This window comes from Electrophorus electricus, chromosome 13 (assembly GCF_041902795.1).
Source record: "Electrophorus electricus isolate QZ-2024a chromosome 13, ASM4190279v1, whole genome shotgun sequence".
NCBI classification, from domain to species: domain Eukaryota; kingdom Metazoa; phylum Chordata; class Actinopteri; order Gymnotiformes; family Gymnotidae; genus Electrophorus; species Electrophorus electricus.
In genome coordinates, this window is record NC_137509.1 from 15,476,173 (window position 1) to 15,487,793 (window position 11,621).

Genomic DNA, 11,621 nt, shown 5'->3' on the forward strand with positions numbered 1-11,621 from the left:
AACGCTGAGGCAGATGGGATACAACAGCAAAAGCTCACTATGCTACATCTATTCATGTCAGCATAGAACAGGAATCCATTTCTTGTGTAGGTCTTTCACTTTGGCATGCAATTTTTTCAATGTCTCTCCACTTGGAACCAACTTTGAATGGAACTTGAGTCTGTAGCTTTCTTTGTTGATCTTGTATTTTTGTAAAACAGCATCTTTTACTCTCTTGTAGTCATTAGAGTGCTCACAGTTGATGTATGGTGATGTACACTGCTCGGGTTTTCTCACTCAACAGTGGGATGAAGTCTAGAGTCCAGTCCTTATAAGGTCATTTACAGGTTTGTGAATTAACCTTTCAAAGGTTTTCAGGTAATGTTCTATGTCATCATTTTTTGGGAGGGGGAACATCTTGGGGCCTATCCAACCCACATACATTGAGTGTAGGTTAAAGATGTAGTGTTGCTCAAACTGATGGTGCAGTGTTCGCCATCTATGATGCTGTTACAAAATTTATCTGTTCAGCCTTTCCTCTCTTGTTTGCTGGGCATACAATTTCTCAGTTGATTGCTGAACTGGGACACCATGTTCTCTTTTCCTGTATGTGTTTTATATATATATATATATATATATATATATATATATATATATATATATATATATATATATATATATATATATAATATACAGCTCCAGACAAAAAATGAGACCACTCTGATTTTTTTCTTAAATCAGCATCTCCACATGTACAGCAGCCATTCCATTCAAGTGTATGTTGAATTCCTTTTCAGACTCACCACATTCTACTTAATGAGATACTAACAAAATCCTATTCTAAACCACTGCTGCTGTCATCACTATTCTTTTGTTATAGAACCAGCTGGATGAGAAAAGAAGTGCTAGGACTACCCAAAAAGTAAGTGTACTCAAAATACAGCTACAGATCATGCCAAAAGAATTGAAAAGAAAGGTCCTTAATGAGGAAAAGAAGGGTTCAATTGTAGCTTTACTGTTAGAGGGATACAGTGAGTGTCAGCTTGTTTCTATCTTGAAAATTTCATAAATTATGGTTTATAAGAACTGGGTGAAGTAACAACCGCATGGGACAACAACAGCTACAGACTCGCAGAGGTCGAAAAAATGACTCTCTACTGACCATGATGAATGCCACCTCATTCAAATGTCACTTAACAACCATAAGATGACATCAAGTGATCTACAACAGAATGGCATGCAGCGGCTGGGCTGAGTTGCACAGTTTTGCAAAAGACCATAAGGATTGGACCATAGAGGACTGGAGTAAGGGCATCTTCTCTGATAAGTGCAATTTTCAGCTTTGTCCAACAACTGGTCGTGTAATGGTTACACAGAGACCTGGAGAGGCCTACAAGACAGAGTGTTTTGCACACACTGTGAAATTTGGTGCACTGTGAAATTAGGTGATGATCTAGGGGTGTTTCAGCAAGGCTGGAATCGGGCAGATTTGTCTTTGTGAAGGACACATGAATCAAGCCACTTACAAAACTGCTGGAAGAAAACTTGCTTCCTTCTGCTCTGACAGTGTTCCCCAACACTGATTGTTTTTTTTCAACAGGACAATGCTTCATGTCACACAGCCAGGTCAATCAAAGTGTGGATGAGGGACCACCAGATCAAGACACTATCATGGCCAGCCCAATCTCCAGACCTGAACTGCATTGAAAACCTCTGTAATGTGATCAAGAGGAAGATGGATGGTCACAAGCCATCAAACAAAGCCAAGCTCCTAGAATTTCTGTGCCAGGAGTGGCGTAAAGTTACCCAACAGCAACGTGAAAGACTGGTGGAAAGCACGCCAAGACGCACCAAATATTGATTCCTTGACTCATCCCATGTTGAAATATTAGTACTTTGTTGTTTATAAATGAATATGAGCTTGTTTTCTTTGCATTATTTCTGTAACTGTTGTTATTTTGACTTTTAGTCATTTTCATAAAAAAAAAACATGCTCTAAAATACAATATTTTCATCTGGAATTTGAAAGAAATGTTGCCAGTATTTTATAGAATAAAACAAAAATGCTCAGCCTGGTCAAACACATAGCCATCAATTGTAAAACTAAAAAAACTGATAATTTTGTAGTGGTCTGTTACTTTTTTCCAGAGTTGTGTATATACATATCACTTCCCTTCTCCATGTGTCAACATAAAAGGGAAACAGGACTGAACATAAAAATAGCCTGCTTGCTGATATGGTAAGTCACCTTTCTCAATTCCATAATTATAACAGCCTCTACGGGCTTGCTCTGACTGGATGGTCTGTTGGCTTTTATACACTAATTATCCCATCACTTTCCTGTGGGAAGAATCAATGCAATGATTAAAATTCACAGTCTTAACTATACAGTTAAACGATATTTTAACATTGACAATACATTTTTATGCAAGCCAGTTTAAAAATGAATTGTGCATCAATCTCTCATTTTGTTTTTGGTTTCACATTAAGATTTTTCTTGTCAGTGTGGAGGGTTCTCCCACTCCCTCAAGGACGAGGTTGGCCTCTTCCTCTTCCAAATACTTTGGAACTCCTTCAGCTGCTGCAAGAATACTACAGCTTCTGCTATCTCAGTAGATTTCATCAAAATCTATGCCACGACTCTTCCACCTAATAGAGAAGATTGTACTATAGATTTCCTGCCTGATTCCACAGTCTCCCCACAGTCAAGCTTGCCCACTGTGTTATGCTTAGGAAGCAAGGCCATGGAGGAGTACATAAGAGAAGCACTGGCTCAGACTGTCTGAGTCCCCAGCAGTCACCACATTCAGTGGAGTCAGTGACATTCTGTAGAACAAAAGACAGGAAGAGGCCATTCAGCACAATGCGAGACCATTTGAAGTGAATTACTGCTACACTCAAATACACGTGTTACCAGACACATCATTTTCTATGGGTTTCCAAGGCTGTATATATTTTATTACAATGAAACTTATGTATAGATTCAGTGCAATAAATATGTGAAGAATCGCTGCACTGTATCCATAGCTGTTGGAGCTTGGTTTGTCAACAGTTGTCACCTGATATGATGCATCTGAAATTGACAAGAAAATATACTAATATACTATACTTATTAAATACTAATAATTTAGTGAAATGGAAACAGAAAAATCACCAGAAAATGAGAGTGATTTAAAAAATCACAAAAGCAGCTAGGTTTTTAAGGACATATATGACCCAGCCCCTCATTGTCATACAACCAATTAAACACTGTGATGTCAGTATCCTTTGATGTTCTCACTAGTCATTATTCTGTGCAAATGAATACATGGGCAGAGTTAAAGGATTATTCCACCAAATCTTTATACAAAGAGCATGTAAGTGGAACAAATTTGTTTTGTGCATGCCTCTCTGAAAACAGATGCATCTCTTAAGTACTGGAATGATATGAAAGGTGACCATCACAATAATCAAGTATTTATGATTTTATGTGGATATTTTTAAAAGTGAAATTACAGATTAAGGTTAAACTGTTTAGAGGATCTGTCTTTGGATTCTACCAGTCTATTAATATGATTTTGTTGTTAAACACACTGGCATAAATTCACTTTCATAAACATATATTTCTACAAAAAATGTTTTTCTTCCAGATTTCATTGAAAAATGAGGTTCCTGTTCTTGATTATATACCTTTACTCAAACTGCTTTTGTAAGTTAGATTTTTTGTTTTAGTTTCTGATATGATTACAGTGTCTTTTTCATTTAATTTTTATGCATATATTCTCTTTGCATTTTCAGATGCACAATGTCAGGTGGTCGTGGTTATGCAAAAGGACCCTCTAATAATGGCTGAACTTGGAGCCAATGTGACAATTCTTTGTAATTATTCCTCCAAATTTATGAATACAGTTTCATGGTACAAGCAGACTATCGGAATGAGACCACTACTAGTTGCAGACTCTCAGCGCTACTCAAAAGAAGCCACATTTTATAATGATTTTGACAAAAACCATTATATTGTACAAACTGAAGACAGCAGTTGTGCTTTGAGCATTGTGAAAACAGAGCAGTCTGACTCAGCGACCTACTACTGTACTGTGGCTTTTATGAATATCATTACTTTTGGAGATGGAACCGTTTTGGTGATCAAAGATTCTGAAGGTTAGTCACACTTTCAACCCAAATGCTAATGCAGAAATAAGAATTTTAATTGGATATTATTGCAGATATTTATTTTCAGACATTTTGGATCAAGGACATTTTATTTGGTAATATTTTATGTTACACCTTAGTTGATTACTTCTTTGTTAAAGTTATTTATTGCTTCTAATGCATTACTTTTTAAGGCGCACATTATTCCAGCCACACACTTCTTCAGCAGCCTATGTCAGAGCCAGTTCATCCAGGAAACTCTGTGACTCTGCAGTGTACAGTCCTCACTGAGATCTGTGCCGGCGGACACAACGTCTATTGGTTCAGACATGGTTCAGAAGAGTCTCAACCAGGAATTATTTATATTAATGGACACAGCAAGGGTCAGTGCCAGAAGAGCTCTGCGGCTGACTCTCCTACAGAGAGCTGTGTGTATGAGCTCACAAAGAGGAATCTCAGCCTCTCTGATGCTGGGACTTACTACTGTGCTGTGGCTCTTTGTGGAGAGATACTGTTTGGGAATGGAACTACACTGTTCTTCAATGGTAAGGATTGCAATATAATGTCAGGTGAAAAAAAGCAAACCCTAGATCAACATCCAATTACTACTACTTGGTGTTTTAACACCATGTTAGATAGATTAAAGATATTAGATTGTATACTTAGATATAGCATACTTTAAAAAATTATAGATATTTATAGACTACTGTAAAATATTGAGTAGGGATAAAGTTGGAAATTTATTTAAATGCAACTATTGTTCTGCATGTCCAAAAATGGAAATACAGTTAACTGTAGGAAAAAAGCAATATATTATCAGATGCCTAACTAAAAATTTGCTCTTTGAAAGTCCAGTCCACTGAAGTTTGTGCCACTAAGTACCTGCCAACCGATCACTCTTGAGTGCCCCTAGGTTAAATAAACACAAATAAGCTCATAGTTCCTTCTTCTATGCCATCTGCACTTTAGCTTGAGTTCTCAGAAGTCTTCCTGTTTTCACCATTCCACAGTCACTCTTCATACATTGCCACAAGCATCAACTGAAAGTATTTCTGCACCAGTCAAATAAAAATATAAAAGGTGGACTTAGATCACTTAAGAAAAGTAGCCAACAATGGTTGTTTATATGTGTGGTTAGTTGTGCAGGTCAGTGAATCAGAAATAATCAGAATAAGAAGTATGCCCTGAGAGCAAAATCAAACTTCCTAAATGCAGACATGTAGAAAAATAGTATTTTCTGTTGAAATCTGTATCTTAACTGAACTTTTTTTTAGAACCCAAAATGGAGACATGGAAATTCCCTGTCTTAGCACTTGCATCATCAAATATCATAACTGTAACTGTGGTTATAATGCTAATCAGAATGTTACAAAAGTATCGACAAAAAGGTATGGAGTTGTCAAGTTTTCTTATATATTTGAACATAAATATCCAGTATCTCTAAATGTGAAATTACAGTTAATTATACTTTCTGATTATTTTCAAGACTCTTTAACTGCTCAAACAATACAAGTGAATCAGGTAAGTGTTAATTTCTGAATTGCCACAGAATTAAATTGATGTTTTTCAAATCTCTCAATCAATAAACCTACTTTAAAAAAAGTGGTCTCTCACTGTATGACACAGAATGTACATTTGAAATCTGACAACTAAACTTTTGCGTTGTTATGAATTTTATTTTTATTTTATTGCTCTTGCAGGTTGATGAGAAGGATTCCTTGAATTATGCTGCTTTAAGTTTTTCTCCTGATCCGGCATCTTCAAAAAAATCAAGAGCAAAGCCCATTAAAGACAAATCTGTATATGCACAAGTCAGACTGTGAAAACTGTAGGTTTGATTTTCCTTATAAGTAAGCATGTAAATACACCAGTTACAAATCTGGTAAAACTTGTCCAAATACACTTGTACAAATGAAAACATAAAATTCCTTACAATAAAAATGTTTTTATTGCAGCTTAATTTTTAGAGTTCACAAGTCAGTATATAAATATGTTGATTCAGCATATGTATCACTCTCACTAATTTCCCCAGGTCTTTGCTTTATGTTTGTGTGTGTGTATTCTCATTGATATGAAACCAACATAAAAACAGTTTCAAAACATTTTAAATACTCACTAGCCACTTAGTTTTCAAGTTTTACAGTGTTTAACCGTTGTGTTGTCTTAAGGGTCAAAAATGACCCGCCACCACATTTAACTGCAGAGAAAACCCCTTTAATGATCTTTTTTCAACATGAAATTTGATGACTTTTCCTACAGTGTCTCCAAGATTGGAAGAAGTGAAAAATATTGTTGTTTATATTTCCATGAAAGCTGTACACCTACAGGGTACAAAGATTGTTTTAGGGTCAATCATTTATATTTCACAAAAACTACAAAATCACACAAGCATGTTCACACACACACACACACACACACACACACACACACACACACACATACACAATGAGAAATTGAAATTATGTGCTACTGATAGAACTTTCTAACTTTCTACAACTTTCTTGTGCAAGAGGGGCTATGACCCCACAAAAGTATCAAGTTCAGAGATTAAATAAAAACAAATTCAGATAAAATAAACTAAATTTCAGACAAAATAAACATTTCTTGAAAGCATTGTTTACTAAAGGGGAATGCAGTGAAAGGCTATAAAAGGTACAGCAATTGACAGTAGCCACACGTTTCAGTGCCCAACAGCTCATAGATCTGATTTTTTCAGATGTTCAGGAAGAACAAGAGCTCAATGATTTAGAAAAGGTATCTGAAGAAGAGGATGGGGAGGAATACAACCCAGAGCATGATGAATCATCTTCAGATGAAGAAGAAATCCCCCAAGTTAACAGAGAGACATTTTTGTCAAAAAAATGGCAAAATAACATGGTCCCTGTTACCATATGGCATACATGGCAGGGAGGCAGCTCAAATTGTCATAAAGATGACCCCAGGGCCCACTAGATATGCAGCTGCTCATGCCCATGACATCCCTTCAGCATTCTACATGTATATCACACCAGTGATCAAAAAAGAATCATCCTGGAATGATAAATTTGGAAGGTTTCTGTAAATATGGGGACATCTGAAAAAAAATGGACCTGCCAGCCTACAGATGGCTGCTAATTTTAGCAGGTGTTTATAGGTCATGAGGTGAGGCTACATCTAGTCTCTGGGACGCAGAGAGTGGACCGGCGATTTTTCATGCCGCAATGCCACTAAAAGTGTTTCACGCTTTTTTCACGAATGCTGGGAGAAAAATGGGAGATTGATATGTTGTAGTTGAACTTCTCACTGTATGGTGCATAAGAAAATATCACTATGTTGACAAAAAATGTTGATGACTGCAATTGTTTCCTTTCAGTACAATGCATTAGAAACTACTTTCTGCACATTCTGCTATATAATTGCCATCTCTTACTAAAATGTTAATGTTTACACCTATGCAGAACCTTAAATAAAAATGATAATGCATCTCTACTTTAGTGTACACAAAAGAATATAGCAGGTGTACTGTAATAAAAAATTAGTGGTGGCCACTGATTAAATGCAGTCTTTCTGCAATGTGAAAAGAGAAAACTCAAATATTCATAAAGACAAACTTGTATGAAGGTTGCTTCTTCAAGCGAAGTAGATTGGGGGTTTAAAACTCAATTCAGCTATTTTATTTTAGGGGTTTAGTGAAGGCGGGTCATATTTGACCCTTAGGACATGGTGTGTATACAGAATATTAAGACAACACGAGGGTTAAAATGATGTTTAAATAGCAAGATATAAAATATAACTTCAATGTCTTGATAGAACATCATGCTTCTGTTTTAATATAGTCTGTGTAGAAACAGGATGTACTACTGTCAGATCGAGTGTGTGACATGTGCAGGGAGGGAACGAGATGCAAGCCCACATTCAGAATGTCTATATTCTCCATAATACAACAAACACAAAGCAGAGGAGTGAATGAAAAAAGAAGCAAAGCACTTGCATAAACTCTCAAGGCACTGGGCCACAGTTGATTAACCATTCCTGTGGGCTTGAATAGAGAGAGACCAAAATATAAATGAGGGACAGGTGCATGTAATCAATAATTAGGAGACTGCGGAAGGTATGGTGTGTGTGGGAGTGCGTGTGGCTGTTGGCATGTCCCTCGGGCTGGATGCCTGGTGCACTATGACAAAGTGAACAATGGAGTGATTTGCAGATAATTATAAAACTATAACAGTATTAATGATCAATATTGATCTGAAGTCAGCATAAAATGCACCAGCAATAGTGTTTTCCTTAGATATGTCATTTGAACTCTCTCCACACCAAATTGCTGATTGCATGTCCTGTAATGTTTCCAATTAATTTCTCATTATTTAATAAGCGTAGAACAGTTTTCCCCATTCTAGACCTTGGAAACCCCCCCAAAAGGCCACATTTTAGTCCTGTCCCAGTTCACAATAAAGTCAAAGACAAATGTATTTATATAAGACATTTGTCAACATGTCACAAAGCTGGGTCCGGATACCTAATGAGAAAGCCAGAGGCAACACTGGGAAGCAAAAACTCCCTGGGCTGAATTAAGGAAGAAACCTTGCAAGGACCAAGACTCAAGGGAGCCCACCCAAACATAGTCGATGGAGCATTAGTTATACCAGTGGGTCTGTGGGTGGGATGTTTCTGACATGGCAACGTCAGTTCATCTACTGGCTAATTTAGTTCATCTATAGGTGGGGCTTAATTGTTTTTTAGATGCTTTCTACTAGTCTAGGGGTGATGGTCACCATCTTTAAGAAATGGATCTGGAGAATTTGTGTAAACAATAGAGGTAGCACTTCTCAGTCTTCCTAGGAAAGTCTATGGCGAGGCAAAGTATTATCTGATTGTTGAGCCTTGGGTTCAAGAGGGACAATGATACGGTTCTCATGAAACAGTGGACCAGCTCTTTACCTTCTCCTAGATAGTTGAGGAGCAGGGGAATTTGACATTCCAGTACACATTCACTGGCCACTTTATTAGGTACACCTTGCCAGTACCAGATTGGACCTGCTTTTGCCTTAATTGCGTTAATGTTTAATGCTTTTTCCTACCACTGCTATGCTGATGACACTCTATTATTTCTTTCTTTTCTCTGAAACACAGGTCTCCAGATCTCAGCATGCTTGACTGACATTGTGTCATGGATGATAGCCAACCACTTGAAGCTCAACCCCAGTAAAACTGAGCTTGTGTACATCCCAGGTACTCCCAACCCTTACCATCCCAGGTACTCCCAACCCTTACTCATAGTTTCTTTTGAGAACTCCATGCTATCACCATCTGAAGCTGCCTGTAGCCTGGGCATAACTTCGGACAACCAGTTGTCATTCTCAACTCATGTTTCAAATCTAACCTGGTCTTACAGATTTCTCCTTTGTAACATACAAATGATTCGGCCCTTTCTCTCACAGGAAGCTATGCAGGTGCTTGTGCAGTCTCTTGTGATCTCAAAGATAGACTACTGCAACTTGCCACTCTTTCTCCGAGAGCCATCAGCCCTCTACAACTTGTCCAGAATGCAGCAGCTGGTCTTCAATCTTCCAAGGTTCACACAGTACTCTGCTGCTGCGCTCCCTTCATTGTCTTCCAGTAGCTGCATATATCAGATTTAAAACCTTGATGCTTGCCTACAAAGCCAAAAATGGACCAGCCCCTCCATACATGAGGTCAATGGTCAAAGCCCGATCTGTACCTCGAGTCTTTCGAACCTCAAGTATGGCTCGGCTTGAAATACCTTGCTTCAGGTCTCATGGATGACAAGCATCAAGACTATTTTCTGTCCTGGCTCCAAGATGGTGGAATGAACTGCCACTTGCTGTCCAGACAGCATAGTCCCTTGCAGTCTTCAAACACAGACTGAAAACCCATTTATTCATGGAATATTTAAATGACAACTGACCCTGCTCCCATATTGAATGACTAAATTAGTACTTATTGTAGGGATTGTTTATTACACTGATGTTGTTTAACAAACTCTAGCACTTTTTGTTAATTACACTTATCATTGTTTAAGAGAGACTTTGTGTATTTTTTACTTCTAGGTATCAGCAGTGATCCCTGTATTTCTACAGTATTCTAGATCATTTGTATATTAAACTCTAACCTGCTGCACTGGCTAGGAGGTATTCTATGAGTAAATGAAAAAACACTTTTGTAAGTTGCTCTGGATAAGGGCTTCTGCTAAATGCCATAAATGTAAATGTAATGGCATAGATTCAACAAAATGCTGGAAACATTCCTCAGAGACTTTGGTCCATATTGACATGACAGCATCATAAAGCTGCGTATCCATGATGTGACTCTTCTGTTCCACCACATCCCAAAGGCGATCTATTACATTGGGATTTGGTAGCTGTGGAGGCCATTTGAATAAGTGACCTCACAGTTATGTTCAAGTAACCAGTTTGAGATATTTTGAGCTTTGTGACATGGCATGTTATCCTGCTTGAAGTAATCATCAGAAGATAGGTACCCTTTTATCATAAAGGGATGGACATGGTTAACATTATGCTCAATTGGTCTTAAGGTGGCATAAAGGTTCATCCTAAGCCTGAAATGTTGATACGAGGCAGGATGGATCCATGCTTTTATGTTTACACAAAATTCTGATCCTACTATCCAAATGTTACCGCAGAAATTGGGACTTACCAAATCAGGCAATGTTTTTTCCAATCTTATATTTTACAACTTTGGTGAGCCCATGTGAATTATAACCTCAGTTGCCTGTTCTTATCTGACAGGAGTGGCACCCAGTGTGGTCTTCTGCTGCTGTAGCCAATCTGTTTGACATGTGCATTCATAGATGCTCTTCTATATACCTCATTGTACCGAGTAGTTATTTGAGTTACTGTTGCCTTTCTATAACCTCAACCCAGTCTGCCATTCTCCTCTGTTCTCTGGCATCAATAAGGCATTTTGTTTCCAAGAGATCTGTGGCTCATTGTATATTTTCTCTTTTTTGGATCATTCTCTGTAAACCCTAGAGATGGTTGTGTGTGAAATTTCCATTAAGTCAGCAATTTCTGAAATATTTAGACCAGCCTGTCTAGTACCAAGAACTATGCCATATTCAAAATCACTTAAATCACCTTTCTTCCCCATTCTGATGCTTGGTTTGAACTTTGGCATGTCATCTTGTCCATGTCTACATGCCTAAATGCATTACATTGCTGCTGTGTGATTGTCTGATTACATATTTGCATTAACAAGCAGTTGAACAGGTGTAACTAATAACGTAATTGGTGTATATGGTTTTGTGGATCTGAAGAAGGCGTATGTCTATGTGTCCAAATATGCTCTGTGGGAGGTGTTTTGGGAGTACAGGGTGTCTGGGTCACTGATGTAGGCCATTTGATTTTTCTACTTTCACGGTGTAATTTGTTACACATTCTCAGCATTAAGCCAGTGTTGTATTTCTGGCTCCCTTGTATCAAGGTCTTCAGTACACACTTGAGTTGTTTGCAGCTCATTGTGAAGCACTCAGTATAAAGATAAGCACCTCC

General features: G+C 37.8%; 1 protein-coding gene across 2 annotated transcripts; it reads left to right on the top strand.

The window, feature by feature from the left end:
* Positions 1-3,349: 3,349 nt before the first annotated feature.
* Positions 3,350-6,263, top strand: LOC145643492 (uncharacterized). 2 transcript variants are annotated; one of them, XM_081694856.1, is made up of 7 exons: positions 3,350-3,412; positions 3,609-3,667; positions 3,757-4,119; positions 4,305-4,655; positions 5,385-5,498; positions 5,597-5,631; positions 5,811-6,263. In XM_081694856.1, exons 2-7 carry the CDS (start codon positions 3,622-3,624, stop codon positions 5,931-5,933), a joined length of 1,032 nt encoding a protein of 343 aa, XP_081550982.1. In that variant the 5' UTR covers positions 3,350-3,412; positions 3,609-3,621; the 3' UTR covers positions 5,934-6,263. The 2 variants fall into 2 exon arrangements, 1 of the variants encoding a protein (XP_081550982.1); XR_014115929.1 differs by having other exon boundaries at positions 5,385-5,631; positions 5,811-5,920.
* Positions 6,264-11,621: the final 5,358 nt, after the last annotated feature.